Source organism: Copadichromis virginalis, linkage group LG3 (assembly GCF_057382275.1).
Source record: "Copadichromis virginalis isolate Kocher_CV1m ecotype Utaka linkage group LG3, C_Virginalis_male_GT1.1, whole genome shotgun sequence".
In the NCBI taxonomy this organism is placed as follows: domain Eukaryota; kingdom Metazoa; phylum Chordata; class Actinopteri; order Cichliformes; family Cichlidae; genus Copadichromis; species Copadichromis virginalis.
The window spans coordinates 60,157,800-60,176,199 of NC_140620.1; the positions used below are offsets into that span (position 1 = coordinate 60,157,800).

The window sequence follows — 18,400 nt, forward strand, 5'->3', positions numbered from 1 at the left end:
TGCTACCCTCTGCTAAAATCACTTCACAATACTTTAAAAACATTGTCCAGAAAGAGTTTGCCTCTTATTAGAGAGGGAGGACCTCCTATTTATGACAGGATGCTTCCTGTGATGAGAGATGTTTTATGAGAGGTTTAACTGATGTCTATTTTTTAATTTCACTGGACAAGCTATGCTTGCCATTGCACATTCACAGGCCTTTAAACCCAACCACCGAAACCTTAAAACCACATCTTTACCTTCAGACAGCAGTACCAGAAAAATGTCCTCACAGCGATGTTGTAATCTTCACAAAGATAAGTTGCCAAAAGGAAGGCAGGTGGTTGGATCCCTGACAGCTCCAGTTTGTATGCCAGATTATCCTCGAGCAGTATCCTGAACCCTGAATTACTCCCGGTGTGTTCATCTGAGAGTGAAAGATGTTAACGGTGGAAAGTATGTAGAAAGCCTGTCACCGGAGTCTCTCACCTAAAAGTAAAGGCAGACTATCGGCTGAGAGCATAAACTGAGAAAAGCATTTCTGAAGAATATGCTAAACTTGAGTGTCACATGGGCTCAATCCCAGCATCGCAGCAACAGGCTCTGCAGGCAAAGAGCTTTTATTTCTTTTGACATTCAGGAACATGTGATACTAAATGTTACATTCTGCTCTGTCTCACAATCATAACGAATTTTTCCAAAGATTCCTGGATTCAGACGTGGGTCCAGATTGGTGCAAAGCCCCACCTCTGATGAGATAAACCTGTTGTAAAGAAAATAACTACATTGTAGCGCTAAGTGTTACCTGATGTTGAAGCCATGGAAGAACAAGCGACAGGCTGAGATTATTTGGTAGTGCAGCTCTTCTCTAACCCTCGTCCTGCTGCTTCCTTTGTAGATGATGTGTCTGCTGACAGCAGTGCTGAATTTCCAGACCGGGCATCCATGATGGAGGTGCGTCTGCAGGCACAGGAGGACGAGATCACACTCCTGAAATCCTCTCTGGCTGACGCCCTGCGCAGGCTCCGCATCCACGATCAGGTCCTACAGTTACTGAAGCAGCAGGTCATAGCAGGTGGGTGATGTTAACTGAAAACTGAAACTAGTGTGGCTCGTCCGTCTCCGTTCATATAAAAGTGATTAGACTTGCAGAGTGCAGCTGCACACGCAGAAGAAACTAATAATCCACTTTGATCTACTCAGTGAACCCGAGTGCTGCACGGCTGCTAAGCCAAGCATGCTGCTCAGATTGTTCCAGCAGCAGCAGAAAGTTGTCCTCCAGCTCAGCCAGCGATGGGATCCGGCACCCTGCTACGAGGTACTACACCTTCCAGCCAAGGGCTTAAACGCTCAGGACGAACGACGAGGGGTCGTTGTGTTGTATTAGACAACACGCTTGTCTATTCAAACTGTCGTTGTGCTCATATGTCTGTGTGAACTGCCTGTATGACTGCTTTGTGTTGTTCTCAACCTTTGAACTCTCCAGCCAACTGTCAGACACCACCGTGACCAATGCAAACAGCCAAAGAGGAAGCTCGGCATCCACGGACATCCAAACCGTTCCAGCAACAGTGGACAAGTCGACCCAGACAGAGTCGACCCCGTCAGGCCAGGACTCGGCCCAGGACAGGGTCCCTCTCCACGGACGAGTCCAGAGCCTGCAATTGGAAGATGCACTCGTGGAAGGTCCTTCTGTATCTGAGGGAAACCGGGCCAAACTCCACCGTGTCCCTGGTATGGAAGAGGAGGATGAGGAGCCAGAAGAAGATGAAGGAGGAGGAAGAGGGGAGCAGGAAAAGGACCTAACATGGGCATCATCAGTTGAAGAGCCCATTCAGCCCACCACCATCAGAGGCCTCCAGAGGGAGGACCTCCTGGATGGCAGCTGCTCTCCGGAGGATCCAGGCTCAGCCTCGGCCTCATTCAAATCTTCAGACCAGAACCTCAGCTGCCGCTCTGGACCGCTGTCTCCCATCCACGAAAGAGAGAAGGCTCTGTGCGTGGTCCTGCCTCATTGCCGCGTTCTTTACAACCTCAATCATCTTTCCTTAATCGTTGATTGATTGCATGACTTTTAAGAACGAATCAACACTAACACTGACTTTCCAGATTCTGGCTCTGCAAACCCCAGTTGTGCTGCAGCCCGCTTTATGAACCAGACATCCTCAGGTTTGCAGGGTGTGTCATGCTGCGTTAGAATATGTCACCACCCGGGTGTCCTGTTCTGCTGTCTCGGTCACTAAAGTCCACACGTGCTTTCTTTTCAGTGTGTTTGAACTGGAGAAACACAAAGCTAAAGTCTAACTCATATATCCATATTAAGCTTCAAAGCACCCAGAGATTTGAATCCACTGGAAAATAGAATGAGAAGTAAACAAAAGGCATGTCTGCAAGCTGCACGGTGTATACTCCTGCTGCGTAGCTGCAGAGCGCCTCAAAATGACTCAGTGTCATGATTCTGTATGTGACACGGCGCCAGTAAGGATCTGTTTTTTTCAACTGGGTTTTGCAGATTTGCACAAACTGTTTCAACAATGTTTCACTATAATTAAGCTTGTAATCGCTCCTAATATCTTTGTGATTAAAACATATTCTCTTACAGCAAAGCATGTCTTCCATAAAGGACTACCTTACTAATAGGTGGGGACCACAGGGCAGGGCTCTGCTTTTGTTTACTGCTTTGGTTTACTTTGTTTACTTGTGCATGTGCTCTGTGTTTTGCCCTCCCTCCTTGTTATTCCTTTGAAAGGGTTTCCCAGAACATCAGTTTGACTTTTGCCTCTGACAAAAGCTCATGTGGGCCTCCAGGATCAAACTAGCACAAATTAGTATTCACTGCTTTAGACACATTAAGACTTTCAATATGAACTCAGAAGCTATTTTCACCATTGCAATCCCCTGCAAGCTGTCCAAACGGCATTAAACCTTTAGAATACAGAATAAAGAGTAATTATATTTTCAAATTTCAAATTTTAAATGATTTTGTTTCTGGTTACATTTTGAGAAATTTGGTATGTTGCTGAGATTTCAAACTCAGATGACATTACTACAAATAAATTTCATCTAATCGAATAAATTAGTCAAACTGTTTCATCAGGTCAGCTTCTTCCTCTTGTGTGATTGTTTGCATGGCCTTAACATTGTGTGTGTGTGTGTTTTAATCTCAATATTAAATGTTACTATTGTGCTTACAAAACTATTTAAACGTAACACTGGATACTTTCAGTTTGTATTTTATGATGCGTTTGTGTTGTAGAGCTCAAAGCAAACACAAGCCGACCTGTTTTCAAAGTGTCTGTTTAGGCAACAAATTGTTCCTTGTAGGTTTAAAAAATTTTAAATCCACACACAAATATTGTTTTTGTGAAGCTACAGAGCTTCTACTAGTTCTGACTGATTGTTTCCAGAATGTCCAGAATCAGAGTTCAAATAATTTGCAGATCAGTGGCAAAAAGCACGTTTGTCTCTGAAGTTAGCATAAATTTTCAGTAGCACTGTTTTTACACCTATAAGGAGGTCTTTCACACAATTGGCACAGTGACAGGTGTAGTAGGCGGGGCTTGGCAAACGTTATTTATCCTTTGATGGAGAATGTAGGTGCAGCGGGGATTTGTGGGTGCTTCGCATGCAGAGGGATAGGTGCATTAAACTGTCTTGAGTCTGTTAAAGCTGACTCGGTGTTTCTGTGACGCTTTAGGGTTCGTAGAAACAGCGAGAAACTAGGGAACCCTGAAAGGCAGAGGAAACGTCTAGACAAGAAGGCAGCATCTTCAGCAAACCTCCTCGCCCGCTCCCCAAGCCTGGAGAAGTGAGCCATCCTGCCATCACTCACAGATGTCACCACACCGCTCGCTTTGTCCCACGGCTGCAGCAGCCTCGCATTAAAGGGACACTTGTTGGAAGTCACCCTGTGAAACACTCATAAATACACATAATGCGATTGTGAAGCAACAGTCTGTGAAATGGCTTCTAATGTCTTGATTTTTCTCTCCGCAGCCGAGCTAAAGAGCTTATCGCCAGTGCAGGTGAGGTCATTGACAGCATCTTCATCAACAGAGGCCTCTGAGCCAAACTCCATACAGGCCCCAGGGTTCAATCAGGAGTCAGCCCACCACCGTTTCACTGAAACGCACTTTGCTGAATTCAAAAACAGCTTCTACGATCATCGTTGCATGTTGTTGTGTTTAATTTAGGTACTTTTCCAACATGATGGTCTGGCCTGGCTCCAGTGTTGGCAGGCCTGAGCTGTGCTGTGCTTCTGTACTTGTGACACAGAAACCCCGTTGGTTCACACATGTAGTCATTTGTGTAAAAATGAGTGGATTTCCCAACCAACCACACTTTTGTTTTGCATAGCTTTTATGAGCATTGGCCTTCAGTCTGGTTCTGGTGGTTTAGGCTTCATTCCCTTCACCAATCAGGCTCAGCCACTAGTTTATATCTATTATAGCCCCTTACATGAATAGCTGCGTTGGGGGAGGGGGGGCTTTTGAAGGATGGACCACTTTTAAACCTGTGTAATTTACTTGGACCACATCACATACTTGTTAATATAAAACTCTGACAGTTCTTGACGTAGTCAAATGCAAGAATGCATTTCATAAATTTGAGACTTTAGATCAGGGCGTCCAACTCCAGGCCTCGAGGGGCGCTGTCCTGCAGGTTTTAGACCTCACCCTGAGTCAACACATCTGAATCACATGATTAGTTCATTACCAGGCCTCTGGAGAACTTCAAGACATGTTGAGGAGGTCATTTACCGTTTAAATCAACTGTGCTGGATCAAGGACACATCTAAAACCTGCAGGACACCGGCCCTCCAGGCCTGGAGTTGGACACTCCTGCTTTAGATGATATGAAAAACGTTGTGCTTTGTTCTGTCTCGAGTAGGGCTTTCTCAAACTCTCAGGATCGTTTCCACAGCACTATATCCGTCAGAGTTTGTTTGTTTTTGGGTTTATCATTTTATAGTTCTCTTACCCTTTATGGCTTTTATATTACAATTTCAATTTTTTTCAATACATGCCAGGTGTCTTCTTGTGCCAGTACAGGATATGATGTCATCGGCTTGTTTGGTTGGTTGGTTGCAGTCAAGGTTACGTTAGCTAACTAGAACCAATAACTCAGGAGTAAACAAGCGGGTCACTTTTGTGCCGTCCAACATAAAACATAAAACAATGACTTTTATGTTAAGAAATCAAGATAAAGTAATCCAATCAGTGAGATGACATAAAAAACTGTCTCCAAATAGTGTGGCATCGCTTCCTCAGAGCCTCTGCCTCATTGGTGTTTTTTATTTTTGTTTTTTTTCTATCGCGCACATCGACCCTTTTTTAACGAAAAGGTTTACATTAACAAATTGATGCCATTTCTCACCAACAATGCTCCATCTGGTGGCAGATGGGTGCATAACATCTATGACACGATAATTTACCGGCACTGGGCAACAATTAAAATTTTAACAGTTAGGTTAAATGACTAGAACTTATATTACTCACTACTGACAACAGCGACGGCTAGTTGTGCATACTATACCTTACACATGGATCCTGGAATAACTAGAACTCCACAAGATCAACACGTGCTTTCATCTAAAATTTGATGGGAATATGGCGAAAAATACTAGAGGCCAACTTTAAGCCTGAGTCCCCATCAAGGGAAGGAATCGTCAAGGAGATGCTGTGTCCCACTGTTGTTCTGCACAGGTCTGAACCGCCTCAGTGAGGTCATTAACAAGACTGGTTTCAGATACCGACTATGACATTATCCACTTCCTCTACATGAATGCCATGAGTGAGCAAGACATCGGCTCACTGATCCACACCACTTTATTCTACAGCAGTGGAATCTCATGCAAACTGGAGAAGTGTAGCTGGATGGTAAGAAAGCGAGGGAAGGTAGTGAGAACTGAGGCGATTACACTACCAGAAGGAAACGGTGTAAACATCAAGGACAGCCTCAAGTACCTGTGAATCCCACGGGCAAGTGGGAACCATGAAGAGGCCGCTAGGAAAGCCGCATCCACCAAATACATACAGAGTAACCCAAGTCCTCAACTGAATTGGAAGAACAAGATTTAGGCAATAAATGCCTACGCCCTGCCTGTCATCGGATACTCTGATTGGATAATAAAGATGAGGAAATTCCTTACCGTGCATGTAGAGTTTCAGTCCAGCATCATGAGACTGTACACTAAGCACAAGGTTGGAGGTCGAGGACTACTGAATGTGAAAACCATTATCCAGGATGAAACTGATGGAAAGATCCGCACATCAGGAACACAACGGATGCTGTGTTTGGTGAATACAACTGGCAGCAGAAATCTGAGAAAGAAAATCAGAAATTACATTGCAGATAGAAAAAGTGTCTGTTACTGAGAAGCCTGCCAGTGGCTGGACTGAAAGACAGCACAGAGGCACTAATCATGGCAGCACAGGAACAAGCTCCGAGCACAGGATCCATAGAGGCTGGGGTCTGTCACAGCAGGTAAGACCCCGGGTGCAGGCTGTGCAAAGATGAGACAATCCAGCACCTAACAGCAGGGTGTAAGATGCGAGCAGGCAGCGCATACTGGAACGCCATAGTATTATACAAGAATACAGGAATGTATTTCATGCAGAGTATGGCCTGGAATTCCCGAGGTCAAAATGGGATCCGAGAATTACTGAGCTAAGATTATGTGGAACTGGACATAGTAGTTTTGGGCAAGCAGAGGAAGACGACTGCAGTGAGATGACTCCAGAATCACCATACCAACAGTAAAGTTTGGAGGCGGGAACATCATGGTGTGGGTCTGTTTTTCAGCATACAACACTGGCACGCTTCATTGAAGGAAGGATCAATGGAAAAATGTACAGAGACATTCTTGATTTAAAAAGAAAACCAAGCTGCTGCCAGCTACCAGGATGATGAAGATGAGACCAGGGTGGTCATTTCAGCAAGACAATGACCGCAACCAAGCCCCACACAGCCAAGGAAACTGGATTTATTTTAGAGAAGATGAAAGCTGTAGATATTTTCAATAAAAACCTTGCTACAGTGTGATGTTACCAAACAAAACTGTGGCTCCACCGTCATGCACTTACACAGGAACTGTTGTATAGCTGCCGGCACTCCAAACTGTTCTAGCGTTTTCTGGCCAGTCAGACAGAAAGTTAGTCGGTCTCAACATTCACATGTCGTTAAGCTCATCCTTAATGTTTTACTTTACTTTGAGTCCCATAGAAACCGGCCAAGAAAACATGATTCGGCGTGGATTCTAAAGTTTGTGGGTGTAACTGATGTTAACGGAAGATTTAACCCTCTGAAATGTCTAAAGCTATAGTAGGCTATAAAGCTGTAGGTCAGCTGTGATTTAATGCACAGGGGATCTATTTGTTCGTCTGGCTAACCTTTATTTTTTCTCATTTACACACAGGATCCCCTGGCTCCAGAAGAGGAACCTACAGCCAAGGTAAACCTGCTCTTATGCAGCTTTATGTCTTCATCGTCTTTCATGGGGAGGTGGACAGGCTGCTTTTCCAGGAGTGTCTCACTCCCATTCTTGCTGCTGCTGCCAGTTGGCAACTGAGAGCTAGTTTTTTAAAAATCAAATTATTCTAAAAAAGTAACCCAAGAAGTTTGGAACTGTGACTCACTCTCGCTCACTTGAGGAAGCAGACCGTTGACGACTTTTGGGTGAATTTTCTCTGCAGGGCTGTGTAGACAGAGGAAGCCCACAGATATCTCACACAGGCCCCACTTGGTTGTGCAAACATCACATTTCTTTATGGGCGAGCCCACTACGGGTCCCACGTGAGTTTTCTGTGATTAAGAACAGTTTGGTGATGAATCTGTGACACAAACCCATTGTTTGTTTTTCAGGACAGTCAATCAAAATGTTTATCCGAGGCCGACCCATTACCATGTACATCCCCTCCAACATCCAGAACTACGACGAGCTGAAGATGGAACCTCCCTCTGAGAGACTGGAGCTGGACTGGGTGTATCCTTCCACAATGCCACGTATTTGCGAGGGTTGTTACATTCAGACGCTGCTGGTTTTACCAGGACTAATGCCTCGTATGGTCTATACTGGTCTGGGTGCAATGGTTATAGCTGGCCTGCTCGAACTAAAGCAAGGTTCAGCAACACAGTTTTGTGTGTGATTTGTTTCTTTCTTGTATCTTGTTGTTACCTTAACGCTGTTCTGCTAGCTATGGTTACCGTGGACGGGACGGTCGAGCTAATCTGTATTTCCTCCCGACGGGCGAGGCAGTGTACTTCATTGCCTGTGTGATTGTGCTTTATCACATCAACAACCGCACACAACGGCACTATCGTAAACACACAGACTGCGTCCGCTGGTTAGTGGAATGAAGCTAATGAATAAATCATCCACATGTTGAAATCGAACTTGGCAGTTCAGCTGACTGATTAGCTACATAAAGTATTTGCCCCCTTCCTGATTTCTGTGTTTTGTATATTTGTCACGCTTAAATATCTTAAAATGGGAAAGAAATTTTACTATTAGTCAAAGTAAGTCCAAAATGTAGTTTTTAAATGAGTATTTAACTAATTAAAAACCTATTCAGCAGCTCTAGTCTGAGCTTCTCTCTAATGACTGAATTCTTTGCCCTGTGGTAACGGAGAGGCCCGGAGGAAGCTAAATCCAGCTGTTTGCATCCGTGATCTCATTCTTTCACCTTTAAAAGAAGTAAAATAAACAGTGTTAACAAAAATAGATTTTTAAGACCTGTTTCACTCTGTTAGACAGATGGTTTCTTAATTCAGCAGGTCTGTTGTTATCAGCCTGGGTGCAACTAGTGAAACTGAGCTCAGCTTTTATGAAGTACTCCTGGTCTACGGTGGTCAGTATCTATCGAAAGCGGTGCAAGGAAGGAACTGTTTTGATTAGTGTGAGACTAGACTGATTGCAGATATTTGTGGACAGAGGTCTGTGTGACCTGGTAACAGAAAAACACTTGTGTGTATCGGGAACAAGAGGGAAGCTACTGTCTGCTTTAACCTGCTTCTGAACTCAACTCCATTCCTTGGATTATCACTTGAGTCAAAGTATTTGCACTGCAGATTTTGGAGGGGATAAGCGTGCTGGCGTGCTACTGCATGGCACTGCACCACTGCACCAAAATATGTGATTTTGAGATTTCTTTTAAGAGCCAAGTTAAAATGGGAAACAAGTATGGTAGCATGTGAAGCAGAGACCAGCTGGCAGAAACAGTAGCTGTAGGTCCATGTGACAAAAATGTTTCATTTGTCTTTTGCCACAAAGTCCATGTTCAAATTGTGCATCCATGCATCGTATTTGAAGATTGTATCAGCTATTTACCATTACAACTCTACACAGCTGCAAATGTCTGTTTCTTGACAAGGTTAAAATATCAATACTACAGTCTAAATATCAGGAGAGCTTCTCTTCAAAAACAGAGTATAGACAGGCTAAAGTTGTTCACTGGATGCTATTTGTGCCAAAAAGACAGCATTTAACCTTTGAGTCATTCTCATCGTGCTGCAGCCAAATAAACCTCTGTGACCAAACACAGACGGCATTGTTTATTTGACCGTAAGCACATGTTTGTCATTTTGCCATGATGGATGCAACCCACCACCCTCATGTTTCTGTGCAGCAAACTTGCAAAAGCTTTACACAGAAAATGTCTTTCTCTGCAGTCTCACACTCCATCCTGACAAAGTGCGAGTGGCATCTGGCCAGACAGCAGGGGTGGATAAAGATGGCAAGGTGACTATTGCTGCCCTTAAAATAACACAGCTTGCATCCATAGTTTGAGCGTCACAAGTTAAAAGATGGTCGAACTTTTAAATGATATCAGGAATTGAGATGTGCGGAAACATTCAGTACAGCTTGGTTAACTTTGCAGCGAGTGGCAACAAACGAGTAAGTGATGTTTCTGTGTCTGCGGCAGCCTCTGCAGCTGTGTGTTTATATTTGGGACTCCACCACGCTGGTCACCCTGCAGCAGATCGGACCGGGGACCTTCCAGAGGGGAGTGGGATCAGTGGCATTTTCATTTGCTGTGAGTTGATTGCATCCTGGAACTTCATGTGTTTCCATTCACTTTAACAAGAGCAAGTAGATTTATTTCCCTTAGATTCAGCATGATTTTGGCCCCGCCCCTCCCTGAGCCTGGGTCTGTCGGAGGTTTCTTCCTGTTAAAAGGGAGTTTTTCCTTCCCACTGTCGCCAAAGTGCTGCTCACAGGGGGTCATGTGATTGTTGGGTTTTTCTCTGTATGCATTTTTGTAGGTTCTACTTTACAGTATAAAGCACCTTGAGGCGACTGTTGTTATTTGTTGCTGTGTAAATAAAACTGACGTAAAGACATTATGTAATTCTGCTTTCTTTTTTCTGGTGGTGTGTTTTAGGACGCTGGATCATTTCTGTGTGTCATTGATGACTCTAATGACCACATGCTGTCACTGTGGGATTGCACGAAGGGCACCAAGCATGCAGAGATCAAGGTAACGGGAAGACGGTCAACGTCAGGTCCTAATGAGTTTGTTATTGCTTTAACCACCGAATCTATTCAGTAGACATACTGATGTTAATCTTTGACGGCACTCAGATGTTAGAATAACAGCAGGTTATTTCGTTTGAGTGTCGTACATTAAAGACAAATTGATGAAAAGACTCACTGGCAGTTGTTGCAAACACTTGATTGTAGTTATTAAGTGAAGGGGGCAATTATTTATGTAGGTGTAGACAGATTTTGTTCTCTTGTGTAATATTTATAAATATGTGTTTGATGGCATGAAAGTGTCTCTTGAAATCATCAGCGCTTCATCCTGTAACGCAGTGACAGGTACTCGGGTACTGTAGGTCCTTTTTCTCTGGAGATTGTGGGGGGCGGGGCGTTGGCAGCCACGTCTCCCCTCTGCTGTTATGGGCTTTAATCCCAAAATGCCTCATCTTCCCCGGGACCAGTTTCAGCACGTCTGTCATGGCAGCAGTGTAAATGTTTCATACGTGGGCTCAGTGCAAATACTGCATAGGATGGTGTTTGAACTTGTTTGTCACCTCAGGAGAAGAATTGAATGGGCTCGTTTAAGAGCTCCCAGGATCTTCTGTGGCACGTAGCAGGCTGCATGCATGGGCTGAAAACACCGTGTCAACATAGGATTCACAAGTGGTCAGAAAGTCGGTTTATGTGGCCCAAAATGCAAAACTCTGTTTATATTCTTTAAAATACTTAATGTGGTAGTTTGCTCTATGCATGAAACACAAGTGAAGGCAGTACCACACAACCGTGTGACAGTTTCACAACAACGTGCAACATTTTGCTGGCGACATTACCAGTGTTTACAGTGCTACAGTATAGCTCTGAGCTGGATCCTGAGTTGATTCAGAACTTCTCACTTATCTGCTGTTCACGGACTGGGCAACAAAGCATCTTGGGAAAGTAGAGGACTGCCAGCTTGTTGTTCCACGTCCATCAGTCTGACAGCAGGGCTCCAGTAGCAGCTCATGAGCATTTGTTAATGGGACTTCAAGTGTGTCGCGCTGGTCACCTGCTCACTTTCAAGATTAAGAGAAAAAAGATTCAAGCAAAATAAATCTTTCTTTTCTTTCACAGCTCAAAGTTGTTGTTTATGTATCTGATTCAAGAGCCTTAAATTACTTTGAGTGGAGCTGAAGTACGACTGATGTAACAGCACTAACCCTTCTGATGCTGTTGTGTGTTCAGACTACCAACGAGGCCGTGTTTGCTGTAGAGTTTAACCCTCGGGACAGCACCAACATCATCACCTGTGGAAAATCCCACGTCTACTTTTGGACGCTGAGTGGAGGACAGCTCACGAAAAAGCAAGGCATCTTTGGAGTAAGATTAACTTCAGTCGTGTTCGACCTGACTGACATTTCTGTCTTTTTAAACTCACTTAACGTGCGCTAGTGCAAGGAAGCAGTGGAAAATGGAGTTAGCAGCATCTTTCTGTAGAGGCCAAAAGAGGAAGAAGCTCAGCAAAGAGAACTGAAAATTCAACATCTCAAAAAAATGGATGGAAACATGTAAACGATCAGTTATTAGCACAGTTAATATAAAAGATCAAATAATTGTTTATTATTTTCAGAAATACAAGAAGCCCAAGTTCATCCAGTGCTTTGTGTTCAGCCTGACTGGAGATGTTCTCACCGGAGACTCTGAGGGGAACATCATGACTTGGGGAAAATCTGCTGCAGATATCAAAACTCTCGGGAAAGGAGCCAAAGGTTGGTGCTGTGTGTCAGTTCAAAGCCTAGAGAATAAAATGTCAGTATAAATATCATCTCTGTGGAGACACGTCGCTCTCACATGTGCTGGCAACAAACGAGATTTCAAATAAAATAAATAGAAACTTGGCAGAAAGATGAAGAAGTGATGATCCAGTGGGCGGTTTTACACACCTGAGTGACTCCAGGAGCTGTATTGTCAGGGATAATTGGTTTGGTCTCCCAAGCCAAATTAGTCACAGGTGAAGCTTTTATTTATACTGCACATTTAAAACTACAAAGTTCACCAAAGTGCTGCACATCAAACGTAGGGTCTATATGCTTCAGCGAAAAGGAAAGTTTGAAGCCTAATCTTGAAAGTAGAGATAGTGTCTGTCTGCTGAATCCAAACTGGAAGCTGGTTCCACAGAAGATTATTTAAAACTCCCTAAAGATTCTGTTCTGTGAAATGCTTTGAAACCAGACTGGAACACTTGGTGCTGAAGAAAAACCCCTTATACTAAATCTCTGAAATAAAAAGGGTTTAAAGATTAGGCGATAGTTGGAGTTTTGTTTGAACATGTAAATGTGGTGTTTGGAAATTGTTCCTAGTTTTGGCGAGTAAGGGGTGACAAGTTGAGATGTTGGCTTACATCTGGAATCGTGTGACTGAAATGATTTGTTAGCTAATCAGAAGCTTTAAGAACTCAGAGATTTAAATGATAAAGTATAGTGGTGTGAAAAGTGCCTCCTTCCTGATTTCCTATATTTTTGTATGATTGTGCCACTTAAATGTTTCAGATAATCAAACGAATGTAAATATTAGGCAAAGATAACACAAGTCAACACAAAGTGGAGTTTATAAATGAAGCTGTTTTTATCAGGTAGAAAAAAACCTAATTGACCCTGTGTGAACAGAGATTGCACCCCTCCTTTTATAACTTAATGTTTGGAAAGCAAAGTTCAGTCTCTCTAGCCACACATCAGCCTGATTCCAGCTGTTCACAACCAAGAAATCAGTTAAATAGGACCTGCCAAACAAAATCCAGACATCACGCTGCGATCCACATTCAGGAACAAATGAAAAACAAAGGAATTGAGATCTGTCTGGAAAAAGTTATAAATACTGTCGACCATAATATCCTATTAGAGCGATTAGAACATGCTGTAGGTATTACAGGTACTGTGCTGCAGTGGTTTGTATCATATCTATCTAATAGACTCCAGTTTGTGCATGTAAATGGAGAGTCCTCTTCACACACTGAGGTTAATTATGGAGTTCCACAGGGTTCAGTGCTAGGACCAATTCTGTTTACATTATACATGCTTCCCTTAGGCAGCATCATTAGAAGACATAGCATACATTTTCACTGCTATGCAGATGACACCCAGCTCTATCTGTCCATGAAGCCAGATAACACACACCAATTAGTTAAACTGCAGGAATGTCTTAAAGACATAAAGACCTGGATGGCCGCTAACTTTCTGCTTCTTAATTCAGATCAAACTGAGGTTATTGTACTCGGCCCTGAAAAGCTTAGAAATATGGTATCTAAGCAGATTCTTACTCTGGATGGCATTACCGTAGCCTCCAGTAACGCGGTGAGGAACCTTGGAGTCATTTTTGACCAGGACATGTCCTTCAACGCACATATTAAACAAATATGTAAGACTGCTTTCTTCCATTTGTGCAACATCTCTAAAGTTAGAAATATCCTGTCTCTGAGTGACGCTGAAAAACTAGTTCATGCATTTATTACTTCCAGGCTGGACGACTGTAATTCATTATTATCAGGATGTCCAAAAAACTCGCTGAAAAGCCTTCAGTTGATCATGAATGGGCTTTTGGGAGTGTGTACAAGTTTTTATAAAACTTCTGGAATGATTTTTGTAATTCCTTCTTTATACACAACAGTTCCACATCTGGGTCCTTGTTAATTTTGTATACTCTATCTGCTCTTCTGCTTTCTCTGCTTTGGGCTAGCTTCATAATGTTTTTCATCAGAACCATAAACTGAGGGTTGTTTAAGGCGCCGTATTAAGTCTCCAGAGTGGAGACGGTTTCAGGGATCGTCTCTTATATGTATTGTACAAAAACAGGAGTGTGATCGGACAGGTCACAGGTTAATCTGTGGCGATACTTCTGAAGCATGACCTTGTGTTGACCAGGTCCCAACAGGGGCACATCCCCCCTCCTTGCTGAGGGAGAGCCTCAATAAATGTCCCCACACTAACATGTTTCTGTCTGACGTCTCAACTCAGAGTTGTAAAAAATGATTATTATGAAGAGAAAAGGAAGAAACCACGTTAATTACTCTCCATAACCATGAGAAGAATATAGCCACTCTTACCCAAATATCAGATTTGTAAAACAATCCCAGATCTTCAGGCGTCACTGTCTCTCCTGAACACCTGAAGCGGATGCCGCTCCGGCGTGACGAGCCCCTCTCTCGGTGTCTGCGTGCCGTGCGCCAAGCGGACAGCAACTGGATCACTTCATGTTCTGGGGTGCTGTAGGTTTGAGCACAGTGACAGGCAGTCACCACATCTCTTGTTGCTTCGCCTTGTATAGGCGAGTGCCGTAGTCAGAAAAAAACCCGCAGGATCGGGGGTTTGAAACTTGATGCGGTTTCTCAAAGTATCTTTGCCTCCCTGTATTCGTTGCGTCTCCTGAGGACCACAGAAGGACAGTCGTGGTCCACGAAACTCTTCATAAAACACCACCTCCCTCTGCCATGCTCTATGAAGAACCTCATTTTTTTCATACGATGGCTCCCAAACATCACGACAATGAAACTTCTGTTACGTTTGTCTAATATTTAAGTGTGTTTGATGATCTGAAACTTTTAAGTGTGACAAACATACAAAAAATGGGAGATCAGGAAGGGGGCAAACACTTTTCACACCAGATTTTACAGGTTAAATGAATTTTTGGTGTCGTGACTTCCCACAGAAACCTACCAGATCATGCGACAGACCAAAGCACACGAAGGCAGCGTGTTCACCCTGTGCACTCTACAGGGCGGAGGCCTGCTCAGTGGAGGAGGGAAGGACCGTAAAATAATCCGCTGGAGCGCTGATTTGGCACCTGAAAGAGAGTGTGAGGTGAACTACAGCTGTGTGTGTGTGTGTGTGTGTGTGTGTGTGTGTGTGTGTGTGTGTGTGTGTGTGTGTCACAGCTGGTGGAGAGACTAATTAAGGCAGTTGTTCAGATTCCAGAAAAGTTCGGGGCGGTCCGCACTATCGCAGCCATGGACGAAGAGGAACTGTTAGTTGGTACGACTCGAAATGCCATCCTCAGAGGAACCTTCTCAGACGGCTTTGTGGCCATAGTGCAGGTAAGCTAACGACCTCACAGGCATCAGTGCTGTCAGGTCTGTAGATGCTTGCTGAGAATTTTAGTACCAAAAGATAAAACGTGCATTTTATACTTTTGTCTGATATATGATTTATAGACAGCTTAAACATTTAATATAAGCATCTTCCAAGTCTTTCACAGACTGGATGTATTTGCTACTATCACCTGATGCACAGTTAAGCAATCGGAATAGTTAGGAAAATGACGTCATTAGAGGTTTGTCCTGCAGAGCAGCCTGTCTGCAGCACTGTAACACAGCAGCAGACATACGACACATAGATTGGTCAGGTGTTGGGTCACATGTAATCTCACTTTAGTATCGTTTTATTCTGAAAAGCGACCTTGGTTACTAGTTGGTTAGTTTTAACCAAGGAGCTGCGGTGTCTAATATCAAACTGATATTGTTTGATGTCTTTTTACTTCAGCTTTGCTTGGATGGAAGCACAGATAACTCTTCTTCTTCTTTGTTTGTATTCTCAGCAGTGCTGATGAGCATCAGTTACTGACTGCCTGGGCTGAATTGTTGTGAAAAGCTGGTTAACTGAAAACTGCTGCAGCTCTGTAATGGTGTCACAGACACCACTTCACTGCAGCAAATGCAGTTTTATGACAGTCCCTGAGCTGAAGTGGCTGTTGGCCCAGGCCTTTGCTGCTGCTTTCCATGTGAAGGGTGAAGTGGAGAGACGAGCGCCTTCTGGGTTATTGAATTGGCTTATTTTGGGGCATTGGCCACAATTGCCCATAACGCTAGCAGCTGGTGCTCTTCTACCTCTCTGGCTCTTGATGTCAGGCTCCTGGGACATCGTGGTTCATCTACTTCTCCCTGCATTTAACCAGCCCTCACCTCTCCCCATAGCCAGGGCATGTATGACAGCTGATCAATGTTGAAGCTAACCCAACATCTGTTACTGCTTCTGCTTCACCTCACACTGTCGAGCATTCAGATGACGGAAGTTTCACAATTTTAAACACACTGAAAAAATTAAAGACATGTCTGTGTCCTTTCAGAAGATATATGTGTATATATGTGAAACCATGTTCAAGCATTAATGTGTGTGCACGTTCAGCTATTGTCGTGTATATGAGAAGCTGTGCATCAGATATCAGGTCTGTACCTAGAAACTGCTCTCAGAGGTCAGACATTTAAATGTTTTAGGGCATTTCTATTTATGTATTTTTAATATAGTGCGCCAAATCACAACAACAGTTACCTCAAGGCACTTTATATTGTAAGGTAGGGCAAAGACCCGTCAATAATGCTGAGAAACAGTTTTACTGTGTTAGTAGTATTGTACCTAGTAGGCCTCTAATCCATTATTCGAGTCCTCTTCTGGCCTCTAATAATGGATTAAAATTCATTATTAGATAAATAATGGAATTTTAAAATTACTCTCAAATATGCTGTTAAACTGCAACACCACTTGTTGCTTTCATTTGTATTCCTTTGTGTGTCTGTGTGTGTTTCACAGGGCCATGTAGATGAGATGTGGGGGCTGGCCACTCACCCCTCCCAGAACATCTTCCTCACCTGTGGCCATGACAGGCAGGTGTGTTTGTGGAACACCGAGGAACACAAGCTGGACTGGTGCATCACCCTCGAGGTGAGATTCCTGAGTTCCAACCTTCATTCTTTGAGTGCTTTGTTCATTTCTATTCGAGATCTTTTACAGGGAAGTTTACTCCATAATTCTGAATTCTTTCCTGTGTCTCTGGCAGGAGTACGGCCTGTGTGCTGGTTTTTGCCCCAATGGATCGGTGGTGTCAGTCGGCCTCAGTACAGGACGGTAAGTCAAAGCAGCAGCAGTTGTATATCTGAGCTAAACGCTGAAAAATCAAATAAACTCAGCAAACATTTCAGTGTACTCTTACACCCACAAGCTTTAGATATTGAAACTTTTTGGAGAATTTTCACCACAATGGATTTAAAATCAAAACAGTGAAGATGTGATTGAAATGCAGACTTCCAGCTTTAATTTAGGGGGTTTAACAGAAGTATTACTGCCGTTTGTTGCTCTTCATTAAATAAAAAGCCTGTTTTGTTGGGTTACATCAGGTGATTGACTGTTGAAGAAACAAGTTTCTTTGTCTTTAACTCTAAGGGTACGTCTGTCACCATCTTACATGCTGTGATTGCAGCCATTCCCCAACTCTCTGTGAATGGGACTCACGGCCACTGATCAACGGTCATGACAATTGACCTCCCAGCCCATTGTTCCTTCAGTGGTGCTGGTTTCAGTCATTGTGCAAATGTCCTGTTTATAAGATTGGAAACCTGCAGTCAGCTGAGACTGAAGAAGTCCCCTGGATGATGATGAAACGTTTCTCCCACTGAAAACATCCAGATGAACAGAATCAACCGTTTGGGATTTACTCGCCTGGATGATTTTTTATTCTGTCACAACTTTATTTTGGATTCATCTGTCCAAACAGTTTTGTTCCAGAGCTGCGTCGACTCTTTTAGATGTTGTCTGGGAAAATCTACTCTGGTCTTGGTGTTCTTAGGTTCAACCAGTGGGTTGCACCTTGTTGTAAACTCTGTATTTCAGATCATAAAAGCATCTCTTGATTGTAGATTTTGACAGTAATACACCTGCATTCTTCAGTGTTATAAAGGGGTTTTCTTTGATCAACTTGTGTGTGGGGCGATCGTGGCTCAAGAGTTGGGTGTTCGTCTTGTAATCGGAAGGTTGCCGGTTTGAGCCCCGGCTCGGACAGTCTCGGTCGTTGTGTCCTTGGGCGAGACACTTCACCTGGCCGATGGTGCGATATGGCAGCCTCGTTTCTGTCAGTCTGCCTCAGGGCAGCTGTGGCTACTGTAGCTTGCCTCCACTAGTGTGTGAATGTGTGTGTGAATGGGTG

General features: G+C 43.6%; 1 protein-coding gene across 2 annotated transcripts in view; it reads left to right on the plus strand.

Moving 5' to 3' along the window:
* eml3 (EMAP like 3) overlaps positions 1-18,400 on the plus strand; it is a 33,773-nt gene that overhangs the window by 9,534 nt on the left and 5,839 nt on the right. Inside the window, exons 2-18 of one of the 2 annotated variants that reach the window (XM_085451831.1) lie at positions 878-1,054; positions 1,183-1,297; positions 1,466-1,975; positions 3,677-3,787; positions 3,976-4,004; positions 7,397-7,432; positions 7,843-7,963; positions 8,175-8,324; positions 9,649-9,718; positions 9,903-10,013; positions 10,362-10,457; positions 11,681-11,815; positions 12,066-12,204; positions 15,137-15,288; positions 15,396-15,521; positions 17,011-17,142; positions 17,258-17,325. In XM_085451831.1, coding sequence (XP_085307957.1) covers positions 878-1,054; positions 1,183-1,297; positions 1,466-1,975; positions 3,677-3,787; positions 3,976-4,004; positions 7,397-7,432; positions 7,843-7,963; positions 8,175-8,324; positions 9,649-9,718; positions 9,903-10,013; positions 10,362-10,457; positions 11,681-11,815; positions 12,066-12,204; positions 15,137-15,288; positions 15,396-15,521; positions 17,011-17,142; positions 17,258-17,325 — 2,278 coding nt within the window. The remainder of the gene's footprint in view (positions 1-877; positions 1,055-1,182; positions 1,298-1,465; positions 1,976-3,676; positions 3,788-3,975; positions 4,005-7,396; positions 7,433-7,842; positions 7,964-8,174; positions 8,325-9,648; positions 9,719-9,902; positions 10,014-10,361; positions 10,458-11,680; positions 11,816-12,065; positions 12,205-15,136; positions 15,289-15,395; positions 15,522-17,010; positions 17,143-17,257; positions 17,326-18,400) is intronic. The other variant, XM_085451832.1, reaches the window with a different exon arrangement.